The sequence below is a fragment of the Mizuhopecten yessoensis genome, unplaced genomic scaffold, assembly GCF_002113885.1.
Source record: "Mizuhopecten yessoensis strain PY_sf001 unplaced genomic scaffold, ASM211388v2 scaffold716353, whole genome shotgun sequence".
NCBI lineage: Eukaryota > Metazoa > Mollusca > Bivalvia > Pectinida > Pectinidae > Mizuhopecten > Mizuhopecten yessoensis.
In genome coordinates, this window is record NW_018480074.1 from 348688 (window position 1) to 373562 (window position 24875).

General features: G+C 35.9%; 1 protein-coding gene across 3 annotated transcripts in view; it reads right to left on the reverse strand.

Moving 5' to 3' along the window:
• LOC110443586 (transmembrane protein 8A-like) overlaps window positions 1-24875 on the reverse strand; it is a 36831-nt gene that overhangs the window by 5938 nt on the left and 6018 nt on the right. For 2 of the 3 annotated variants that reach the window (XR_002462132.1, XM_021487880.1), the window contains exons 3-12: window positions 22192-22396; window positions 21244-21380; window positions 13332-13612; window positions 12250-12692; window positions 10748-10956; window positions 9869-10020; window positions 9356-9534; window positions 5373-5639; window positions 4755-4965; window positions 537-621 (exon numbers count right to left, since the gene is read on the reverse strand). Coding sequence is in view for 2 of the 3 variants with exons in the window: in XM_021487880.1 (XP_021343555.1) it covers window positions 548-621; window positions 4755-4965; window positions 5373-5639; window positions 9356-9534; window positions 9869-10020; window positions 10748-10956; window positions 12250-12692; window positions 13332-13612; window positions 21244-21380; window positions 22192-22396 (2158 nt within the window). In the remaining variant the exon portion in view is untranslated. The remainder of the gene's footprint in view (window positions 1-536; window positions 622-4754; window positions 4966-5372; window positions 5640-9355; window positions 9535-9868; window positions 10021-10747; window positions 10957-12249; window positions 12693-13331; window positions 13613-21243; window positions 21381-22191; window positions 22397-24875) is intronic. The other variant, XM_021487879.1, reaches the window with a different exon arrangement.

A 24875-nucleotide genomic window follows, 5' to 3' on the forward strand; every position in this document is an offset into this window, starting at 1 on the left:
GTAGCCCTTCATCCCAGCATGCTACAGGCCTAATATCAGTACCCTGGGCCTTTCGGTTATTGAGAAGAAGTTGTTTGAAGATTTTAACATATATGACCCCTGTGACCTTGAAAGTGGGTCAAGGTCATTTATTTGAACAAACTTTGTAGCCCTTCATCCCAGCATGCTACAGGCCTAATATCAGTACCCTGGGCCTTTTGGTTATTGAGAAGAAATTGTTCAAAGTAAAAAGTTGACGCCGGACAGACGGACGACGGACGACGGACGCCGCACCATAACATAAGCTCACTTGCCCTTCGGGCAGGTGAGCTAAAAATGAAGGTACCACTTGTATTCTAATTGGCATACATATCTACCTGTGAATTCAAACACACATCAAAATGAAGCTTTATCAGCTCACACATCTATTTCGAACACCACATCCTATATTATTAGGACAGTTCTATTTAAAATTTGCTCAAAATCTTGAAAAAAAATGTCAATAAAGTTTTTTCTAGAGAAATGTGTGTGTTAACATCTAAGTTCGAATCACATGCCTTTCTCATCATTACTCCGGACACAAAGATTCCTGGACTGAAGGTGATCCATTCAAGTCAGTATCTATAAGCTCCAAACTATCATCTGGAAAATTAGATTGAGATCAACATACAGTCAACATTTGTTATACTGCCACTATTACCCCAGTGATATTTTTGGCATTATCAATAGGTTTGGCAGTACATGTATATTGAGGGAGACAGATAACGGAATTATCAAGAAAAACAGGAGTTTGGGAAATGTTGGCAGTACTTCGGGGGCAAATAAAATGAGGAGTCTTATGATACAAGTTCATCGTTAAGATGTATGTTGCAACTTGCAAGACAAGTTATACATCTTTAGTTAATTTGGGCCAGAATTACTTATTAGTTTAATAATACATCTTGTTAATCTGACCAGAATCACAGACTACTTTAAACTTCTTTGGTTAACTTGCATGATCAGAACTGCTGACTTTTCATATTTCCTCTTGATCTGTCCAAAAAAAGCAGTTATATCTCCTTATATTTCTTGCTAAACCCTGACAGAATCCTTCACTAGTTGCTGTATACGAGGAAATTTTGGCGAAGTTTAACTTTTGTCTTTTTGGTAAATTTATCCTGACAGAGAATAACATGTGACTGACAAAATTGCTGCTGGCATTGGTTATAAATATTAATTTGTTCAGGTACAAGATCCATTGTATTCTATATCTGAACCATCAGAAGGTTTTTTTCACCTTTAAAGATTTAAAATATATCTGTAAAGTGTTGGAAATGCTGGGTAATAAAACCAGATATTCAGGTTTCATGTACATTTCTGTCAACTGATTTCCTCATATACTCTGATGGTTAGATAAGCATAAAGTTGAAACCATTAGGTCAGGCTCGTTCTGAAACCATCAGGTCAGCCTCATTGTGAAAATGATCGATCAGCCTCATTGTGAAACTGTTCGATTAGCCTCATTCTGAAACCATTAGTCAGCCTCATTTTGAATCCATTATGGCAGTCATAACTTATCTATATTTAGAAATGTTGTGTAGTAATAAAACTAAACTCAACAAAACCTTGGATTTAGATTCAAATATAGATACACCATATCAGAGCATATCTTTGACATTGCATGGAAGTTTTCATCAATATGACATGGACAATTTCATCTATATGACATGGAAAAAGTAAATCTAAAAGCAGAAAATTCTAAAACTGAATATTGAACTAAGAAAAAGAACAAAGAAGAGCTAAAAAGCAACACAAATGCAGAAAAAAAGATGCATTCTCCCTCATACACATTACTCAATAAGCCATAGACATTATACAAGCCCAAAAAATACATCCCATCCCTAGCTTTATCCTCAATAATGCACAACTTCACTTTTCACATTATTCATATAAAAGCACAAAAGATGTTTACATGATATGTTACCAGTCTTTTTAAGTTTGTAACATCCATCCTATCTTACAGGTCTCATGGAACAAGATGTATCAACCAGTCTTGTTGACCCGGACATTAGCATGCACAGGGTCTTAACGCATTCACCCCTGAAATTTCATAATGAACTATTCCAACCTTTGAATTGGAAGGGTTCAAATGTGTCTTCAGGGGTCGATGAGTCAATGTGGGAGGAAACCGGAGTACCCAGAGAATTCAATCCACTGCACCACCCGACCACCCAACTCCATTCACTTAAAGTAGCCTTACATATTGCATATGATTCCTTCATTTATTTTCTTAACACATGCAGCAAATTACCACAATGTAATCGACACAGGTAACATTGTTCTGTACTGGAGTTCAGTTTCCTGATAGCGATAGCGTACTCTCATACTGCACGAGACCCACCCCCTATTAAAGCAATGCACAGTTAAAACTTAATTACAAGTTATATTGCACAATCAGAAAACTATAATTAATTATTTCCTTGAATTAAGACGAAAATGGACACTGCATACACTACATGTATTACATTTTATTTAACTCATTCATCCCTGAAATTTCATAATGAACTATTCCTACCTTTGAATTGGAAGAGTTCAAATGTGTCTTCAGGGGGTAATGAGTTAAGTAAGGTTTTCATGCAAATGAAATTCTAAACTACTGTAACCCAAATGTTACTCCTTTCTCTCCAATTTCAGTAATATCCAACCCAACAGTCTATATTGCAGTTAAAGAATACAAATTCCCTTGATTACATCTGTAAAATGTAATAGTGGTAATTATAGCCATGTGGAAATACTGATGTTTTTTTCTCAACTAATTCACACCTCAAATTTCATAATGAACTTTTCCAACTTTTGAATTGGAAGAGTTCAAATGTATCTGCTGGGGTGAATGAGTTACATGTAATAGATTATAGATAAATAGAATGTATTTTGGATTTTAAAACTATTGCCAACAAGAATTTCCACACAGTGATAGGTTCAATGAGTCACAACACCAACATTTCCACATCCGAGAATTCACACTTTTATACTATTATCCCTTTCACCCCCATGTAACTTAAGTAGACTCTACCATGCATTGATATTGATGAGTCCATTATGGTCTACAGTGTTGAAAGGGTTAACATTTTGTTAAGTTTTGCAAATATGGGCTAATATCATACATGTTAGTGATATACCAGACATCAAGTTACAACAGCAATAGAAAATAATTAAAAAAAAACATAGCAGACATAACAGAAAATATAAAGCAAATGAAAAACATAACAGAAAGCAAAGAAAATAGTGAACTTTTCCACCAGCTATTCCAGTTTTGTAAAGTGCCTCCTTGACCCTCTCTATACATATACAGTGTACAGAGTAATATCAATAGTGTCTCCCAGCCCCCTCCCCTATGTTTATCAATATCAGGTATAGCCTTAAATTGATTTCTGTTAAAACTGACACTGATGATGAAAGCAGTTTATATGTGGTATTAGATATGATAAATTGATTACAGTACCCTGGTAAGTTAAAAGTAAATTATATAGCCCGTTTCACTTACATACATATTTGTTTAAAAAAACTTGGAGATTGGAATTGTTTTATCGACATAATAAAATAAAATCTTCCTCAAATAAAGCACTCAATATTAAAATGTTAAGCTCTGTCATATGTTAATAGCAATTAAGACCACAGTGGGACTGTCTTAAACAGTGTGTTAATGACATATACAGAGGGACTATGTTAAACAGTGTGTTAATGACATATACAGAGGGACTATGTTAAAACGGGTGTTAATGCTTCCATGTATAAAATGTAAGAATATCATAATTATCTTATGAACACATTAGCATGCTTTATATCAGGTTAAATTTACTAACATCACATTTAATGCTTAAATCGTAAAGGCATACACATGATATGGAGTATTTTGGCCCCCTGATTTAATCACATTCATTCTTATTTCATAAACTATTTTACAGATATGACGGATTTGCGCGAAGACTTAAAACACATTCACAGGGACCAACTTTCAGGAATCCTTCACATTCAGACTGTTTATATTAGTCTTCTCCTTTTTTTTTTTTTAAATATTATAGACCTTCGAAAATTTTCGAGAAATTAACCAAATTAATCAATTTGAGCAAATATGTCTCACAGACATAACTATAATAACAAGACATAAATGTGTCATTCTTTTTCATCATATCTTCCGGTACGATGGGGATAATTTTAGAGTCCACTTGTAGGACAAAAATGAGATGTGTGGGGGCCAAGGATTCTTCATATCATGTCTTCTCCTCCCCTCTATTTACATTAGTCCTTGTAAAGGTTTTCACTGTGGAACTTTTACATTTTTTGCCAAATCTGCATGTGGTGATTAGATAAAAAGATACTTCAGGAATTTATTTTACTTGCTGTTAACAATTTAATGTGTTGTAAACATATTTTTAGGAGGGATCAAACTGGAAAAATAAACAGCAATACATTCCAAATTTTACTCTAACTGAAATCACATTAGTTTAAGAAAACAACATTGCATGGCTGAGAAATTAAAGAAATGTTAAGATTGGGTATTTCCAAAAATATGTCGAGGGGTTTAATTTTCTTTTCAGTATATTGTATAATAACTGTGATTTTTTTTCATCACATACAGCTATAGATTTAGCAAAATTGTTCAACTCCATAGTAAAATAAACTTTTACAGTTAGTTTGTTAATTTTCTGAGGTATAGGACTCTAGTTTTAACGTGTTATTGGCCAGCTCCTCGTCAAGCCGATTGTCCGATTGATCATGCATAGTGATGGGCGTACCTTTAGACTTTTGTCGACTTGGCAACAGGAACACAATACACAGCGCCATGACGACATGCCAGGCACTATGGGTATATTTGTAATTCTCCTCTGTTTCTAAAAAGGCGAAAATTACGAGCCCTGTTCCAGCAAACAGAACTCCTGGCAACAGGAATTTCACATAGCGCCACTTGGATGGATAGCAGTTTTTCCGTATACAGCACTGTCGCACCTGTGAAAAAGTATTAACATGTCTGGTCAAAAGGTCATACTCTAATATGTATTGCAGTCAAATAAATTTCACAACTAGATATACCAGAAAGTAGAGCAAAAACTGTGCATTCTCAGCAATATTTTACACATTAAAAAGCCTCACTATCTAGCAAATTTGCTATTACCTCAAAATTTGAATATAATCTGTATTACGAAAAAAATATCTGAATCAAAGAGAACAGAGAATAGCATTAGAGTTAAAGCAACAAGTTCAAAATATTTGAACATTTTTTTATAATTATCACCAGTTGCAGCCTTATTTTGAAACATAAAATGTTTTCAAATTAACATTAAAGTGTGAATAATGCCAAAGTCTATTTTCTGCATTACATTAAAAAAACACTGTCCACAGTGCTTAGTGCTTACCCATGATATAGACATAATGATAATGCCGAAGGCTGCTGGTACAACAAACACCCAGAGGCCGTGTCGGTCATACTCCACGCCTAAGGCAAGGCACAAGGCACCCAGCATGTGGAAAAACGAGCGGACCGGTGAGGAAAGGCGGGCCATGGCCAGGATCGTCACCCAGAAGGACATGATGGAGCCGAGGAAGTCGCAGTAACTCAGAACATCATACTTCATCATACAGTAGTAGTGGGTCACGTCTTTTGTATCGCAGGCATGGTAAAACTGGAAAATAGATCACAGGCTTGGTAAAACTGGAAAATAGATCACAGGCATGGTAAAACTGGAAAATAGATCACAGGCATGGTAAAACTGGAAAATAGACCATAGGCTGCTTGGTAAAACTGGAAAATAGACCATAGGCTGCTTGGTAAAACTGGAAAATAGATCACAGGCATGGTAAAACTGGAAAATAGATCACAGGCATGGTAAAACTGGAAAATAGATCGCAGGCTGCTTGGTAAAACTGGAAAATATATCACAGGCTTGGTAAAACTGGAAAATAGACCACAGGCATGGTAAAACTGGAAAATAGATCACTGGCTGCTTGGTAAAACTGGAAAATATATCACAGGCTTGGTAGAACTGGAAAATAGGTCACAGGCTTGGTAAATCTAGAAAATAGATCACAGGCATGTAATCTGGAAAATAGATCACAGGCTTGGAAAAACTGGAAAATATATCACAGGCTTTGTAAAACTTGGAAATATGTCACAGGCTTCGTAAATCTGGAAAATAGATCACAGGCTTGGTGAAACTGGAAAATATATCACAGGCTTTGTAAAACTTGGAAATATGTCACAGGCTTCGTAAATCTGGAAAATAGATCACAGGCTTAGTAAATCTGGAAAATAGATCACAGGCTTGGAAAAACTGGAAAATATATCACAGGCTCGGTAAAACTGGAAAATAGGTTACAGGCTTGGTAAAACTGGAAAAAATATCACAGGCTTGGTAAAACTGGAGAATATATCACAGGCTTGGTAAAACTTGAAAATAGACCATAGGCTGCTTGGTAAAACTTGAAAATAGACCATAGGCTGCTTGGTAAAACTTGAAAATAGACCACAGGCATGGTAAAACTGGAAAATATATCACTGCCAAATTGTATTTCTGATTGACCCGAAAAAAAAACACACTTTGTCAGGACCATGATTCGATCATTCCTACAAAGTTTCAGTTCAATCGGCCAAGTAGAACTTTACTTTAAGTTTGAAATAGTTTTTCAAAATGTCAGCCGTGTTGGCCATATTGGATTTCTGATCGACCCGAAAAATAACAACACTTTGTCAGGACCATGTGGCGATCATTCCTACCAACTTTCAGTTCAATCGGTCTAGCAGAACTTGACTTTAAGTTTGAAATGTAAAACGTTAACGGACGACGGACGACAGACGACGGACGACGACGGACGAAAACGGATAGCAATAGGTCACTTGAGCTAAAGCTCAGGTGACCTAAAAATAGGTCACAGGCTTGGTAAATCTAGAAAATAGATCACAGGCATGTAATCTGGAAAATAGATCACAGGCTTGGAAAAACTGGAAAATAAGTCACAGGCTTGGTAAATCTGGAAAATACATCACAGGCATGGTAAAACTGGAAAATATATCACTGGCATGGTAAAACTGGAAAATAGATCCCAGGCGTGGTAAAACAGGAAAATAGATCACAGGCATGGTAAAACTGGAAAATATATCACTGGCATGGTAAAACTGGAAAATAGATCACGGGCATGGTAAAACTGGAAAATATATCACTGCCAAATTGTATTTCTGATTGACCCGAAAAAAAAACACACTTTGTCAGGACCATGATTCGATCATTCCTACAAAGTTTCAGTTCAATCGGCCAAGTAGAACTTTACTTTAAGTTTGAAATAGTTTTTCAAAATGGCAGCCGTGTTGGCCATATTGGATTTCTGATCGACCCAAAAAATAACAACACTTTGTCAGGACCATGAGGCGATCATTCCTACCAACTTTCAGTTCAATCGGTCCAGCAGAACTTGACTTTAAGTTTGAAATAGTTTTTCAAAATGGCAGCCGTGTTGGCCATATTGGATTTCTGATCGACCCAAAAAATAACAACACTTTGTCAGGACCATGAGCTGATCATCCTACAAACTTTCAGTTCAATCGGCCTAACAGAACTTGACTTTAAGTTTGAAATAGTTTTTCAAAATGTCAGCCGTGTTGGCCATATTGGATTTCTGATCGACCCAAAAAATAACAACACTTTGTCAGGACCATGTGGCGATCATTCCTACCAACTTTCAGTTCAATCGGTCTAGCAGAACTTGACTTTAAGTTTGAAATGTAAACAGGCATGGTAAAACTGGAAAATATATCACTGGCTGCTTGGTAAATCTGGAAAATGTATCACAGGCTTGGTAAAACTGGAAAGTATATCACAGGCTTGGTAAAACTGGAGAATATATCACAGGCTTGGTAAAACTAGAAAATAGGTCACAGGCTTGGTAAATCTGGGAAATAGATCACAGGCATGGGAAAACTGGAAAATAGATCACTGGCTGCTTGGTAAATCTGGAAAATGTATCACAGGCTTGGTAAAACTGGAAATGGAAAATAGACCACAGGCATGGTAAAACTGGAAAATATATCACTGGCTCCTTGGTAAAACTGGAAAATATATCACAGACTTGGTAAAACTGGAAAATATATCACAGACTTGGTAAAACTGGAAAATATATCACAGACTTGGTAAAACTGGAAAATATATCACTGGCTCCTTGGTAAAACTGGAAAATATATCACAGGCTTGGTAAAACTGGAAAATAGGTTACAGGCTTGGTAAAACTGGAAAATATATCACTGGCATGGTAAAACTGGAAAATAGATCACAGGCATGGTAAAACTGGAAAATAGATCACTGGCTGCTTGGTAAATCTGGAAAATATATCACAGGCTTGGGAAAACTGGAAAATACATCACAGGCTTGGTAAAACTGGAAAATAGGTTACAGGCTTGGTAAAACTGGAAAATATATCACTGGTTGCTTGGTAAATCTGGAAAATATATCACAGGCTTGGTAAAACTGGAAAATAGGTTACAGGCTTGGTAAAACTGGAAAATAGGTCCTAGCATGGTAAAATTAGAAAACATTTTTCTACTATCTAGCCAGTGTTTAAGAGGACCGGTATATATCTTATCCCAATGATGCAGCTGTCCCGTAATGTAGCAACTTTTGTTGGTAACAATGGTGGCTGAACCAAAGACACTCCGGCCACTATGTCTATTTTTGGAATTTGAAATCTGATACAATCCATGCCAGTAGATTTTAACTCATTAATTTATATTCATAACCCGACTTCAGAGATAAATAGAAACAGTGAAAATGAGCAGTTATTTGGTTGACACCATCCTGGAACTGTTGGTGATCATTTTGATGTATGTAGAAGTAATGCATGACCACTTTGATGTGCCAAGTGTGAATCCAGTGGTTGATTGTTTGTTTGCTTGTTTTCCTTGGATTTAACGTCCTCAAAACAGCCAAGGTCGTATGAAGACGGGTGCCTAGGCAGACAACCCCGATAATAAAGAGGAGAGAAGTTAGAAAATAAAATCAGTGGTTGAACCCTTATTCACTGTACATTATGCCGTTGATACAGAACCTTAGCTTACGACACATTACGCCTTTAGTCTAACCAAAGTTGGTCTGATATCATTTACTAGTAAGACCAGTACAGCCATGGTAGATAATCAAACACATTCATTCAATGAAGTGCTTTCTACCACCGGAAGCATTTTTTAGATTTTAAAAGTATGTCCAACCAATCTTCACAATTTTTACAATTTTTACAATACCCACTAAGTCATTTCAAAATGTCTAAAGAAAATTGATTTAACCATTTTTCTTGATATTACTTGCAGTAGAGTGACCGACAGAAAAAAAACTTTTCAACGTATGATTATACTCACAGTAGAAAAGAACATGGTGAAAAAATAGACGAGGGCTTCAACAAACAGGCGTCGATGGATGGCTACAAAGATACTGGGGATGAAGAAGAGATTACTGAGGGTTAGCAGGAGGGCTGTCACCAGCAGCATCGTGTCTGTCTCTGCCTCAGTACCATCGGTACAGCCATAGCCACGGTAACCTGGGCACAAAAGGCAAGTATAATAAAAGAGATGAATATACAAACAGAATATGAATATATATATACATGTGAAAAATTGCAATTATCAATTGAATCTTTAATAGGTATATATTTATAACTTTTTTTCAAACTACAAATACAACAAACTTATATATAGATCTATATACATTAGTACTTACATTAAACTCTTAGTTACTTTTAAGATTGCATGAATTGTCTGCTAAAATGTACTTATATACAATCTGTTTTAGCTAGGACATCAAGTTTCAGCAAATCTGAACTAAAACCCTACCAGAGGTATCATCATTCCGAGGAGACAGGGGGGATAACTCACCAGCATAGCATGAGCAGGCACTGAAAACATGGAGGTCACTGATATACTCCTGACATAGGCCATATGTCCCACACTCCTCGTCCACACAACGGGACGTAAACACCAGTAGTGAAACCATCGGCAGCTGTCTGCAAGCCTCTGGGGTCATCGTTCTGTCAAGCAAGCAACATCAAATATTGACACAATACAAATAGTTCAATCGACCTCTGATTAGGGACTGAACCAACTCTAATCGTTGATCAGTTTGAAAAAGTGCTAATATTAAGATAAAGACTTTGAAGAATAATTTAAGGTTCATTTTTCAAGCATTAAACCTCATTATTCCTCAGTGACATTTTATGACTAAGTGCATGGAATTACCGAATAATATGATTCCTCTCTGTCCAATATTAGCTGTACTTATCAGGGATTATGCACCATTTATCAATTTAAAATACATCTTTTTTGATGATTTATTTTAGTAATGTTTAAGTGAGTAACAATGGCGGTTTCATAAATCTAGAAAATGTGTAACCGAGGTATTCAATACTTTCCTACTGAAGGTTCTACTGTTCAGAGAAGACAAAGTGTTCAGACTAACGAGGTTCCACTATACACAGAAACTAATTAGGTTCTACTATACACAGAAGACAAAGTGTTCAGACTAATAATTAAGGTTCCACTACACACAGAAACCAAAGTGTCAAGTCTAATTAGGTTCCACTCTACACCAAAGACAAAGTGTCAAGTCTAATGACAAACAACACTCCATTGTAACACTGTAATATCTTACAGATGATATTTATGAATGCATTATTTTAGGTTTTCTTGCAGTAAAAATCTAAAATTGCTACAAATGGATTGCTGAAGTGAAGCTGATATACATCTTGCATTACTGACCTGTTCTTGTTAAAACATATGCTGTGAAGACCGAAGTACCAGCGACCCTCCTCAGGGTAGGGCACATACAGTTTGTCTGTCATTGTTGGACCGAGCACGGACGAGTTGACAGTCAGCTTGATCCCGCCATCACACTCATCAATCAGGTGTTTCCCCGGAATCACGTTCTTCATCATGCACACCCACACTACAGCATCCTGACTGGGGTCCTGTTAGTGTGGAACAAAACATTACTGACAGGTATTCTGTATTTATACAACAAAACATTATTGACAGGTATTCTGTATTTATACAACAAAACATTATTGACAGGTATTCTATATTTATACAACAAAACATTATTGACAGGTATTCTATATTTATACAACAAAACATTATTGATAGGTATTCTATATTTATACAACAAAACATTATTGACAGGTATTCTTTATTTATACAACAAAACATTACTGACTCGCCTCCTGTGTAAAATCCCCAACAAACAACAACAAATTACTGAGTGACCTCTATGCACCATCAACAATTTGTACTGGCATGTTAATATCGTACAACACATAAACTTTCTACAAATCATTAAAATTGCTCATTTAGAATGATTTCAAATAGTGTTAATCTTGCACATTTGATGATACACAATGCAGATTTTTTTTTTTTTAATTCATGACTTACAATAGGTCTAACCTATCTCAGTAAAACATATTTGTAAAAACACTAGAGATCCTAAGGAAATTAATTTTCTACAACAGAAGTTTTAAAGGATAACTTTTTGCCAGCTGGCAAACATATAAGTATAAAATATTTTTGTATAATCTTGAGTTCTCAGGAAGTAAAGGCAGATTTTTTCCCCTGTATAATTATATGATTAATTACTGACTGATGAGCCAACTTATGACAATTGATTGATAATTTGTATGATCATTCAAAGAATATGCTCTGAGCCTCTGACTGACAAAATTCCACTGTAATGATGTAACAATTCATTAATGTATGTTGTAGTACTTCTTTAATGTAATTTCAAGTGAGATGGCTTTATATAAGATTTAGAATCTTGTTGCCAGATCCTATTATATTTCTATTATGGAGACACGGTAGTCTAGTGGTCAGATGCTGGGCTTGTGACGGAAGGGTTGCGGGTTCGAGTCACGGCATGGCACTGTGTTGTATCTTTGAGCATGTTCCAGTCTACTCAGCTGTAAATGAGTATGTGGTTGGGCAGTGCTAGAATTGTTGAATACTAGCTGTTAGCGCCGAAATGGCAGCTCAAGCTGTATGCTCCCCAGGGAGTTGAGGAAGGTATTGGCTGGTTGCAAAATCCCTATTACCACGGATAATAATTTGTGAACCGCTTTGAAACAACCTACGAACTAGGTTGTGATAAAGCGGTATATAAGAACCTCCAATTATTATTATTATTATTGACCTGTGTACTTATCATATATGATATATGAAATATATATTGTTTAAACCAACGATGTAACATCAAATAGGTGTAGAGTACTTACTGTCTGACCTTTCACCATCTGTAGCTCGACCTTGAGGGTGGCCCCAGAGTCCTTCGTGGAGAAGATGTTATAGTGAGTCAGCAAGACAATGTTGTCCGGGATAAATAACCTATTGTTGGGCTGCGGGTACAGCAGGGCATCAGGAAACACAAATAGCGTGGCAAAGTCCTCGGAGGCCAAGCGAAGGGTGCCAAGTGATGGCAGGAATAGACAAGCCTCGTGGGCGCGTAAAGACCGGGTTAGGTTGTTGTCAGCGGCTATGGAGTAGTTCAGGAGACTCTCCGATTCATTCGATTTCACAGATATAAACCGAAGCACACCGTCCATATCATCGGTGATGTTATTGTTTTTTGCGCTGGTCAAATGTTTGATGGAATCGGGGGTGTGAAGAACTCCCCTTCGTTGTTTCATTGTGTCCTCCAGTCTGTATCTCAACTGACACCCTGAAAATTTGAACAGTTAAGAAATTGAAGTTAGTAAAATACATGAATGTGTTATTCTGATGCATGGCTGGTGTCCATGGTGAACTCTAGAATATAAGCAACATTTAATTGATAAAATTGTGCCTTAACTTTTTCATGAATATAACTGGCCACTTCTTTGTAAAATTTTGAACATTTTACATTATTTGTTCATTTGTAATTATCAAAATTGATGAATATGTTTTCCTTTTCAAGGCCATTCAGTTAAAAAAAATACCATTACTATACAATACTAGACAGTGAGGAAGAGTGCCCAAAATCTTATCTAGTGTTATGGACATTGGGAGGGAATAGCTGAAATCATGAATAGTACATTAATGTATATTAGACAATGGTACCAAAAGAAGGTATTATTATGGTCGATGAATTTTAACATCCAAAGTTCTTGAACTCAGCTTAAAATAACATCAAGTAAAAATTGAATCGGTGATATTTTAATATAAACTGAAAGCAAATGTGTATGTCCTTGGATTAACAATAAATCACCTTGAGATATTGTATACAAAACTCATTTATATTTTTCAAGAATTCAATTTACAAGTTAAACTTGATGTATCATGACTCTAACAAAGCGCGATGTCTCCAGGTTCATAGCCTTACGAAGTAGTGAAAAATTGACGTAGAACTCCACCAGTGAAGCCGTGACGTTTTCTGGCACCTCCACCTGCACATAGTTGTACTGGGTGGTCACCAGTCGCTCAACAGTAATGTGGCAATCCGAGCTCTGGTCCCGACAGTCCTCCGAGGGGTCAGAGGCTGAATTTGGGATGTGTTCTGAGGACACGGTGACCTTGAGAGGACACACAGTGACGCTAACATTGTCTACCACACAATGACTAATGTAGAGAGTGTAACCTGTTGTTGTCTCTGGTGGAAGGAACCTGGAAAGTTAAAACATTCATTTCACAATTTTGGGAGACAAACCTTTCAGGATTGGAGTGGAAAACATTATATTCGTTAGATTGGCCTTGGGAAAAGGAAGGGAGAAGGGGGTGGGAGATATATAAATATGGAAAATGACACATTTACACTGTCCGTAATAGTCACAAAAAAGCTTTCCTAAGGACACACATACAATGTCTGTAATGTATAACAGCAGAGAGTGCCAAACATTTTGGTGATTAATTATATGAATCAACAACAAGTTTTGGTAACATGCACTCGTATCATTAAGTTACAAACCATGAGTCTTTAACATTTTATCATATACAATAAGTCTTTAACATAATGAAATCAAATTAACTCATCCATCCCTGAAATTTCTTAATGAACTATTCCGTCCTTTCAATTGGAAGAGTTCAAATGTGTCTTAAGGGATGAATGTTTTAATAACTACAAATAATGTAAACAGGCATTTTACAGTACGTGATAATCTTGTGTAACAATATTACAATAGAAACACAGAATTTTACCCATTCTCAAAAAGTGAATACACAGAAATGTATTCATGTAAAATTCAGTACGTACCGTAAATTGAAAGAAACAATTGAAAAAAAAAAAAAAAAAAAATGTTATTACAAAAATGTAAGTTGCTAGTTAGGAGTTACATTATACAATTCAATGTTTTATAAGATCTAATCTATAGGTTTGGTCTGTATCGTAAATTTTAAATTATAGATTTTTTTTTTCCAAATTAGAGGAGATTTTGTTAGATTATTAATCAATTTCTCAGATTTTTGATTATTTTGATAATGTTCCTATCGAAAGTGTTTGTTCATTAAAAATTAGAAGAATTTATAAAAATTGAAATTGACAAAAAACAAAAAAGGTTAAACAAAGTGATTATTTACCAGTTATTGTTAGAAGTATTATATAGATATAAAAAAAGTTTTAAGAAATATTGAACTGATGGTAGATCAGGCCTATTCTGTTGGGTTTATTAGAGTACATTAGAATTATATTCTTTAAATATTATTTAAGATGTCACAGCCTAATTCATATACATTATGTGTAGTATGCTGTAAAATTATCAAGATATTTTTATTTTAGTTAAGTGGCATGCTGATTTCTAGAATCTAGAAAATGTAAGTTTCAGTAAAACAAAAATATTTTGAATTTGTAAAACAATATTAGATTTGGAAATTGTGGAATGAAAACCTTAGTGTGTCTCTTCCTTGTACTCTGCAACCTAGAAAATAAGGTCCTTTTGATGCTTGCAGAGACGGTGTGTAGTTCAACCTGTACAGGTATGGAAACTCATTAGCAAGGATCTGATATCGATATTGACTGCTTTTACATGGAAAAATTAAACTTGAGCACAGAAATTTTAAAAATTCTGAATATCATATAAATCAACTTGAAATGAACAATCATAGCATATTTATAGAAATACTTTCAAAATGGTCTGTATTATTTGGTTCAACAAAATTTATATGTTTTTATTGACAAGTTACATAAGACAACATAAAAAACACACCATATGTATCAACATGTTATCAACCAAAAACCTGGTAGCATGACATTTTCACAAATATTGATATTGTACAAATATTTTAGGTCAATAATACAGTCATTAACCCATTCACCCCTGAAGACACATTTGAACTCTTCCAATTCAAAGGTTGGAATAGTTCATTATGATCTTTCAGGGGTGAATGAGTTAAAAGAAATTCTAATGGTAAACAAGCTCTAAAGATGATTTCTCGAGAGAGATGAAAATTAATAAATTCAAAACTGTTGCCCAACTTTGTTAATATCATGTCATCTTAGCAACCAATTCAGATATGGGTATGAACAAGCTCGTTAATCATGGTGGGCTTTCATAAGTCTCGTTAAATGTCTGTGATGGGTACAGATGGTTATGATGCTATCCTGCATCCCCCCTTCAGAAGTAATGATACAGACCAGAGTTTTGGATGGACTAATGGACAGATAAATATGATGATAACCTGCATCCCCCCTTCAGAAGTAATGGTACAGACCAGAGTTTGGGATGGACTGATGAACAGATAGATATGATGATAACCTGCATCCCCCCTTCAGAAGTAATGGTACAAGCCAGAGTAGGGGATGGACTGATGGACAGATAGATATGATGATAACCTGCATCCCCCCTTCAGAAGTAATGGTAAAGACCAGAGTAGGGGATGGACTGATGGACAGATAGATATGATGATAACCTGCATCCCCCCTTCAGAAGTAATGGTACAGTCCAGAGTAGGGGATGGACTGATGGACAGATAGATATGATGATAACCTGCATCCCCCCTTCAGAAGTAATGGTAACGACCAGAGTAGGGGATGGACTGATGGACAGATAGATATGATGCTAATTTAACCTGCATCCCCCCTTCAGAAGTAATGGTACAGGCCAGAGATTGGGATGGACTGATGGACTGAAGGACATATGGATATGATGCTATCTTACTCCCCCCTACCCCTTTGTTTTATCATCATGGAATTATTAGCATGCAAAAATACTATTCATTTTTTCATAATATTAATTAAATCCTCATATAAATATCGTTTCAATGCTGCAACATTCTATTATGTATGTTAATTAGCATATCACAATACATCATTATAAACATCAGTTAAACTGAACAAAGTTGTGTTACAACAATTTAGTTTTAAGGCAGAGAGTCCCAGCACTTTGTGTTGCATCTCCAAGAGTGATATGTTTTGAGTTTCTTGCCCATTTAATATTGCAATAGTAGCAAAAGAAATGCAATTATTTTAAATACATTTTTTTGCAAAAAAGGTCTCCATAATCCCAACAGTTCAAGATTATAAAGATTATGGTCAGAGAGGAAAATTGAACAGTAACATAACTCTTTAAAGTCTACGACAGAAATTACAGTGGGACTATCTACCTTAAGTATGTGATATTTATACACAGCACACGTTTCTATGTCTGCCCCTGACCTATACACCCGATGAAGTTGATCCCATCCTAGTGATTTTGTGATTTTTTTTTATTTCTATGGTAATCTTATTTCTCATATATTCTGCTCTTTGATGTAAATTTTGAGCTAGTGTATTATTTGTTTTGTCCATATCTATCAATATCTTTTTACAATTCCTAATGGTTTAATTCTTGTAGACTCGATTTTACCACACGATATATATATATACAGAGTAAATGCAATCTAAATCTGTAGAGTGGTTATCCTATAGCTATCCTATCCAAACCTTTCACTGTATGGTCCAGTGTGACCTTTCACCTCTTGACCAGCAAATGGGTTTTTTTCAAGTAGTGATTAGATTTTCAAGATCATTATAGTTGTATATCATGGATTTCTGAATAAATTATGTCACTTAACCGCAACCATGCATTACCCATCCCTACAAAGTTTCAGAAAAATTGGCAACATAGATCTTGAGTCTAAGTCAAAAATATGTTTCCAAGATGGAGACAATTACAATCATTTTTATTTTGAACTAACCCCAAAAACAGCAACAGTTAAATAATTCAGAAAAAATATTCTATGAAAAGTTTGAGCAAGATCTGTTCAGGTTTGTAGCTAGAGCAATGACTCTGAATCGGGACAGGGCGAGACAGAAAAAACACGGGAAATATAATGTGTCTACCGTATTTTACCGGCAATAAGCCCCCTCTCGCAAATAAGCCCCCTCCCCCCTTTGATAAATGTCCTGGGAACAGGGTGGGTGCCTGGCGTTAAGCCCAGGGCCTCCCTAATTTTGTCTCCATCTCAAAAAAAGTGTATGTCAGTTTTTGTCTCTGACATAAGCAATATTATAACACATGATTATGGAATATGATGTAAACATACCAAAATATCAAGATATCTAGATGGCTTAACTTAAAACAAAACATCGTTCTGTTGCTGAAAGAACACCATGCTTTCATTTTTTAAACGGTTGTGTATTTTGCAGATTTCAATGTAAAACGAAACATGTTGCTTGTACCAAATCCATTATATCTATAGTCTGTACTGAAGTAGCAAATTATGAAAACACTTAAAAATACATTTATGAGTTGTAACAGAGAGGTAAAATCGTTTTTCAAATTAATATTTTTTTTTCATATCAAATCTTTCTGTCAAGGTCAGTTCGTTCATATTGCCATTCTGAAACATTGATTTTGGAAGACTTTTATCCACAAAAACATGTCTCTTGCTCATAATGCTTGCAACCTGCATACAGATAAGTTGCTTTGTTGTTTTTGTATGATTAAGACAATGATTTTGTGTTAATTAAGCCTTGTATACTCGAATTTCTTCGTGGTACATTATATATTCAAATCATGTAATGGCACTACTCCCAATAATTTTGAAGTCTTTGTGACTATTACGGACACACTGTCCGTAATAGTCACAAAGAAGCTTTCTTGAGGACACATATACACTGTCTGTAATAGTCAGGGAGAAGCTTTCCTAAGGACACATATACACTGTCTGTAATAGTCACAGAGAAGCTTTCCTAAGGACACATATACACTGTCTGTAATAGTCACAGAGAAGCTTTCCTAAGGACACATATACACTGTCTGTAATAGTCACAGAGAAGCTTTCCTAAGGACACATATACACTGTCTGTAATAGTCACAGAGAAGCTTTCCTAAGGACACATATACACTGTCTGTAATAGTCACAGAGAAGCTTTCCTAAGGACACATATACACTGTCTGTAATAGTCACAGAGAAGCTTTCCTAAGGACACATATACACTGTCTGTAATAGTCACAGAGAAGCTTTCCTAAGGACACATATACACTGTCTGTAATAGTCACAGAGAAGCTTTCCTAAGGACACATATACACTGTCTGTAATAGTCACAGAGAAGCTTTCCTAAGGACACATATACACTGTCTGTAATAGTCACAGAGAAGCTTTCCTAAGGACACATATACACTGTCTGTAATAGTCACAGAGAAGCTTTCCTAAGGACACATATACACTGTCTGTAATAGTCACAGAGAAGCTTTCCTAAGGACACATATACACTGTCTGTAATAGTCACAGAGAAGCTTTCCTAAGGACACATATACACTGTCTGTAATAGTCACAGAGAAGCTTTCCTAAGGACACATATACACTGTCTGTAATAGTCACAGAGAAGCTTTCCTAAGGACACATATACACTGTCTGTAATAGTCACAGAGAAGCTTTCCTAAGGACACATATACACTGTCTGTAATAGTCACAGAGAAGCTTTCCTAAGGACACATATACACTGTCTGTAATAGTCACAGAGAAGCTTTCCTAAGGACACATATACACTGTCTGTAATAGTCACAGAGAAGCTTTCCTAAGGACACATATACACTGTCTGTAATAGTCACAGAGAAGCTTTCCTAAGGACACATATACACTGTCTGTAATAGTCACAGAGAAGCTTTCCTAAGGACACATATACACTGTCTGTAATAGTCACAGAGAAGCTTTCCTAAGGACACATATACACTGTCTGTAATAGTCACAGAGAAGCTTTCCTAAGGACACATATACACTGTCTGTAATAGTCACAGAGAAGCTTTCCTAAGGACACATATACACTGTCTGTAATAGTCACAGAGAAGCTTTCCTAAGGACACATATACACTGTCTGTAATAGTCACAGAGAAGCTTTCCTAAGGACACATATACACTGTCTGTAATAGTCACAGAGAAGCTTTCCTAAGGACACATATACACTGTCTGTAATAGTCACAGAGAAGCTTTCCTAAGGACACATATACACTGTCTGTAATAGTCACAGAGAAGCTTTCCTAAGGACACATATACACTGTCTGTAATAGTCACAGAGAAGCTTTCCTAAGGACACATATACACTGTCTGTAATAGTCACAGAGAAGCTTTCCTAAGGACACATATACACTGTCTGTAATAGTCACAGAGAAGCTTTCCTAAGGACACATATACACTGTCTGTAATAGTCACAGAGAAGCTTTCCTAAGGACACATATACACTGTCTGTAATAGTCACAGAGAAGCTTTCCTAAGGACACATATACACTGTCTGTAATAGTCACAGAGAAGCTTTCCTAAGGACACATATACACTGTCTGTAATAGTCACAGAGAAGCTTTCCTAAGGACACATATACACTGTCTGTAATAGTCACAGAGAAGCTTTCCTAAGGACACATATACACTGTCTGTAATAGTCACAGAGAAGCTTTCCTAAGGACACATATACACTGTCTGTAATAGTCACAGAGAAGCTTTCCTAAGGACACATATACACTGTCTGTAATAGTCACAGAGAAGCTTTCCTAAGGACACATATACACTGTCTGTAATAGTCACAGAGAAGCTTTCCTAAGGACACATATACACTGTCTGTAATAGTCACAGAGAAGCTTTCCTAAGGACACATATACACTGTCTGTAATAGTCACAGAGAAGCTTTCCTAAGGACACATATACACTGTCTGTAATAGTCACAGAGAAGCTTTCCTAAGGACACATATACACTGTCTGTAATAGTCACAGAGAAGCTTTCCTAAGGACACATATACACTGTCTGTAATAGTCACAGAGAAGCTTTCCTAAGGACACATATACACTGTCTGTAATAGTCACAGAGAAGCTTTCCTAAGGACACATATACACTGTCTGTAATAGTCACAGAGAAGCTTTCCTAAGGACACATATACACTGTCTGTAATAGTCACAGAGAAGCTTTCCTAAGGACACATATACACTGTCTGTAATAGTCACAGAGAAGCTTTCCTAAGGACACATATACACTGTCTGTAATAGTCACAGAGAAGCTTTCCTAAGGACACATATACACTGTCTGTAATAGTCACAGAGAAGCTTTCCTAAGGACACATATACACTGTCTGTAATAGTCACAGAGAAGCTTTCCTAAGGACACATATACACTGTCTGTAATAGTCACAGAGAAGCTTTCCTAAGGACACATATACACTGTCTGTAATAGTCACAGAGAAGCTTTCCTAAGGACACATATACACTGTCTGTAATAGTCACAGAGAAGCTTTCCTAAGGACACATATACACTGTCTGTAATAGTCACAGAGAAGCTTTCCTAAGGACACATATACACTGTCTGTAATAGTCACAGAGAAGCTTTCCTAAGGACACATATACACTGTCTGTAATAGTCACAGAGAAGCTTTCCTAAGGACACATATACACTGTCTGTAATAGTCACAGAGAAGCTTTCCTAAGGACACATATATACTGTCTGTAATAGTCACAAAGAAGCTTTCTTTACACCTTTTTGTAATGAATTAAAATATTTTGGTAGTATGCATTAATATCTATTTATTCATCAAATAACTAACTTACAAGCTAAATCTTTGGTATATAAGTGCACTTAAAGTACCTTTCTTCAGACTCAGCAACATGGGTAATCTTGGATTTAACCACACTTAAGCACTTTCTTCATTCTCTTAGTTATATCTTTTAGTTTTGTTCACACTTTTCTAATCTCACTGTAATATTTATTCTTGGTTACAACTGTACAAAGCATTTTTGTTATCCTCACTGCAATACACATTTAATGTAAAATTTGGCCACAACCTGTTCCAGGTTCCGTAACTAAAACCAGTTTTATGCAGCCCCTTCCGTCTGACTCACCTTACTATGGTCATCAAGCTCGGTGCCCGTAAAGATATTTTGGAGTGTTTAGTCATTGACACGTCCTCAATGTTGCCCAGAACACGGTTAATAAAACGAATGCCCATACCATATCCACACGTTTTTCCGTTTAATCCCTGCAACAATAAATAAACTTTCTGTAAAATAAAAAAATCTTCAAAGTTTCATGTGATTCACCAAACTTGATGTATTGTATGTAGTTCAAATTGCATATTGCAATGCTTTTTCACCTACAAAAACAATAAGAAACAGTTTCTGTCCCTTTCGGTTTCATCATCTTCATGGTGACTTTTCTTGAGTATAAACGTCTCAAGTGTCAACCCCTGAAACCTCCAATGAGGGAGATCTCCCTCATTCCACATTACCAATGAGGGAGATCTCCCTCATTCCACATTACCAATGACGGAGATCTCCCTCATTCCACATTTCCAATGAGGAAGAAAGTGTGTGAATTCGACTGAAACTGTTTGCTCAATTTCTCTTTCCCTTTTTATGTATCAAAATAACTCTAAAAAGCATTCATTTGATTCAGACACACCTGTTATGATCATTACACACACCCTGCAGTTACTAGGAGATCATTTGGCCACAGAATGTAGATTTTGTGTTTGTGTGAGTTTGGCCTTGAATGAAGGAGTTTGGAGGGAGATTGGTAAATAATGAGGGAGGTTGACAGCTATGATAAGCATTATCATGAACCAGATTCAAGCTTGTAACTTTACTGTCTCACCTTTTGTGTAATTTTTCCTCTGTCTTTGGGTAGAAAGGATGTCATTGCAATGCTTTTCCAACCAAGGTGTTTATATATAAGCTATACAATAACAATAAGAAACTTTCTGTGTTCTTTTAGATTTCATCATCTTCAACTTTTATTGAGTATAAACATTTCCATGAACCAGATTAAAGCTTGTAACTATAGTGTCTCACCTTTTGTGTGATTTTTTCCTCTGTCTTTGGTAGGAAGGCTGTGACAAACCACCTCCCCGGTTTGGGACTGATCACATGATGTGGGTGAGAGAGATTGTTGGTTCTGACCTCAACAAAATGAAGGTCAGACCGATGCAAATAGAAGTCGGCTGGGTAAGAAGCATTGTATGGACTTACAAGTGGATAGCTACCATGCTGGAAGTATCTGTAAGGAAAAGATATCTCATCAACATGTTGATTTAAGGCAATATTATACCTTACAGATTACCAGGTATATTGGTATTATGGGTTGAAACTATCTCCCTTGTAAAATTTCTATTGGCATTAAGTAATAATTACAGTATTTGAGCATAATCAATGCATGAAATCTGATGCAATTTCAAATGAATCAATGATTAATTAATCAAGTCTTATCTACCACCCGGTAAATGGTATATCTCACATATCTACCACCCGGTAAATGGTATATCTTACATATCTACCACCAGGTAAATGGTATATCTTACATATCTACCACCCGGTAAATGGTATATCTCACATATCTACCACCCGGTAAATGGTATATCTTACATATCTACCATCCGGTAAATGGTATATCTTACATATCTACCACCAGGTAAATGGTATATCTGACATTTTTTCATTTGAACTCTTTCAGTAGGGAGAGGCATTATCAACATTTACAAAAGAACTAAGTTCAACCATAGATACCTATTGCAAATGCAAAGAAAAATACTAATGTATAAATTACTTGTTAATTAATTATGTGCACATAAGTACTTTTTCTCATTCACAATAGGTACCTATGGTTAGTCGAAGAGACAATTTAGTCTCTGGTTACATATTCCAAAACCTTATCAGTGTTTTTACAAGACATAAAAGTTGTGGGTAAAATCAGGCATAAATTGCAAATCCTGACCCCTTTATATAGCAAGCATCTAACATTAACAGGGTCAAAAGACATTTAAGGTGGTTATATATCCCCGTATGGAGGTAAAATGATCATGAAACCCTACTTATTTTCCCTACAAAGCATTTGCCATTTTGAGTTCCATTGTCATATATAATTAGGGGTGTAAAGATTCACCGATGCATCAATGTATTGGATCACAAGGGCCGTGATTCAATGCACCGATGCATCAATGTATTGGATCACAAGGGCCGTGATACAATGCAACAATGCATCAATGTATTGGATCACAAGGGCCGTGATACAATGCAACGATGTATCAATGTATTGGATCACAAGGGCCGTGATACAATGCAACGATGAGACAGGTTTGTATCATGATACCTGCGATACTTTTCATTCTGTACTCTCCCTTGTTGGAACTCTTCAAAAAAATTAGTTTCAGCACTCAACAAGCCAAAATGGCGGATCTTCCTCCGTATATTCAGGGGTTTAATTAAGAACCGACTGCCGGCCGTTTTGACCGCTTCAACTGCTAATTTGGCTGGTTCAAATTATTCCTGGCATCATATTTTTATTACCTATATAATTGTATACCTATCACACATCAAAATCAATTTACGACGATCGTTCTATAATATACGGAGGAATCCTTCAAAGTATTTTGCTTATAAAATTGTGTATGTACTTTTAACTCATTCACCCCTGACGACACATTTGAACTTGTTCAATTCGATGGTTGGAATAGTTCATTATAAAATTTCAGGGCTGAATGAGTTAATTCTTCATATGAAACAAACACAGTAATTTCAAATAGTTTAAAAAATAATAATACAATAATGAAATTCCATGATGAGTTATGCAAAATTTAGGGGTCATTTGTGTAAGAAAAAACCCAGAATCAGGCACTGTTCCAACTTCTACCAGGTCTTGTCTATATAAAGATATCAACATTAATCAATCATTAACAGGGCTGTTGCAAAACATGTGTATAACCCTCAATCTTACCCATATCTCAAAACAATGGGATGTGCTTTATTCTGAATATGCTGTTATTGCAAAGCAAGGGTTCATCACCTGTATATATATATAGTACTGGTTGTAGTTTGTAACCAACTCAAGCAGACATTAAAAGGCGGAAATGATTTTGCGCGGCTGGTTCAATGGCCACCTGACTTATATCATAATGCTAGCTATACTCCGTGTAACGGGACTTATGTGTTACACTTTCAATGTGTGGCATGTTGAATCATGATGTCTCATCGTAATGGCCCTCGAGAACAATAAAAACACATGGAGGATATACATAGACCATAATCAATACACAATCCTCATTCCTAAATGGAAGTCTAGCGTGACCCATTTAATTTTGCTGCTAGAAAATATTGATTCCGATGAGCCCTTCTTCTGTGGATAAGGTTATAGTTTCTGTGAAACAAGATTGATCACTCACTGACCTACAAGATACAGTGGACCCCTGTATTTGCTTCAAGTCATCTTTAGTCAAGAATTTCCTAAATGCAAGCTACAAGGGGTGTATCTATATCAATACATTAATTTACTGAAGACCTGGTAACATATTAAGTATCAAAAGAGCTTCTATCCAGCTTAGCATGATCATATCACAATTGACTGTTAACTTGTGTCCTAGTTAAGGACTACCGAAATACTGAAACTATGCATTCAAAACTTATTTTCCCAGTACAATTATAACTTTGATAAATTTTTGATCATTTCTGAATAGAAAAGTTTACCTTACAGGATTTTCATAAAG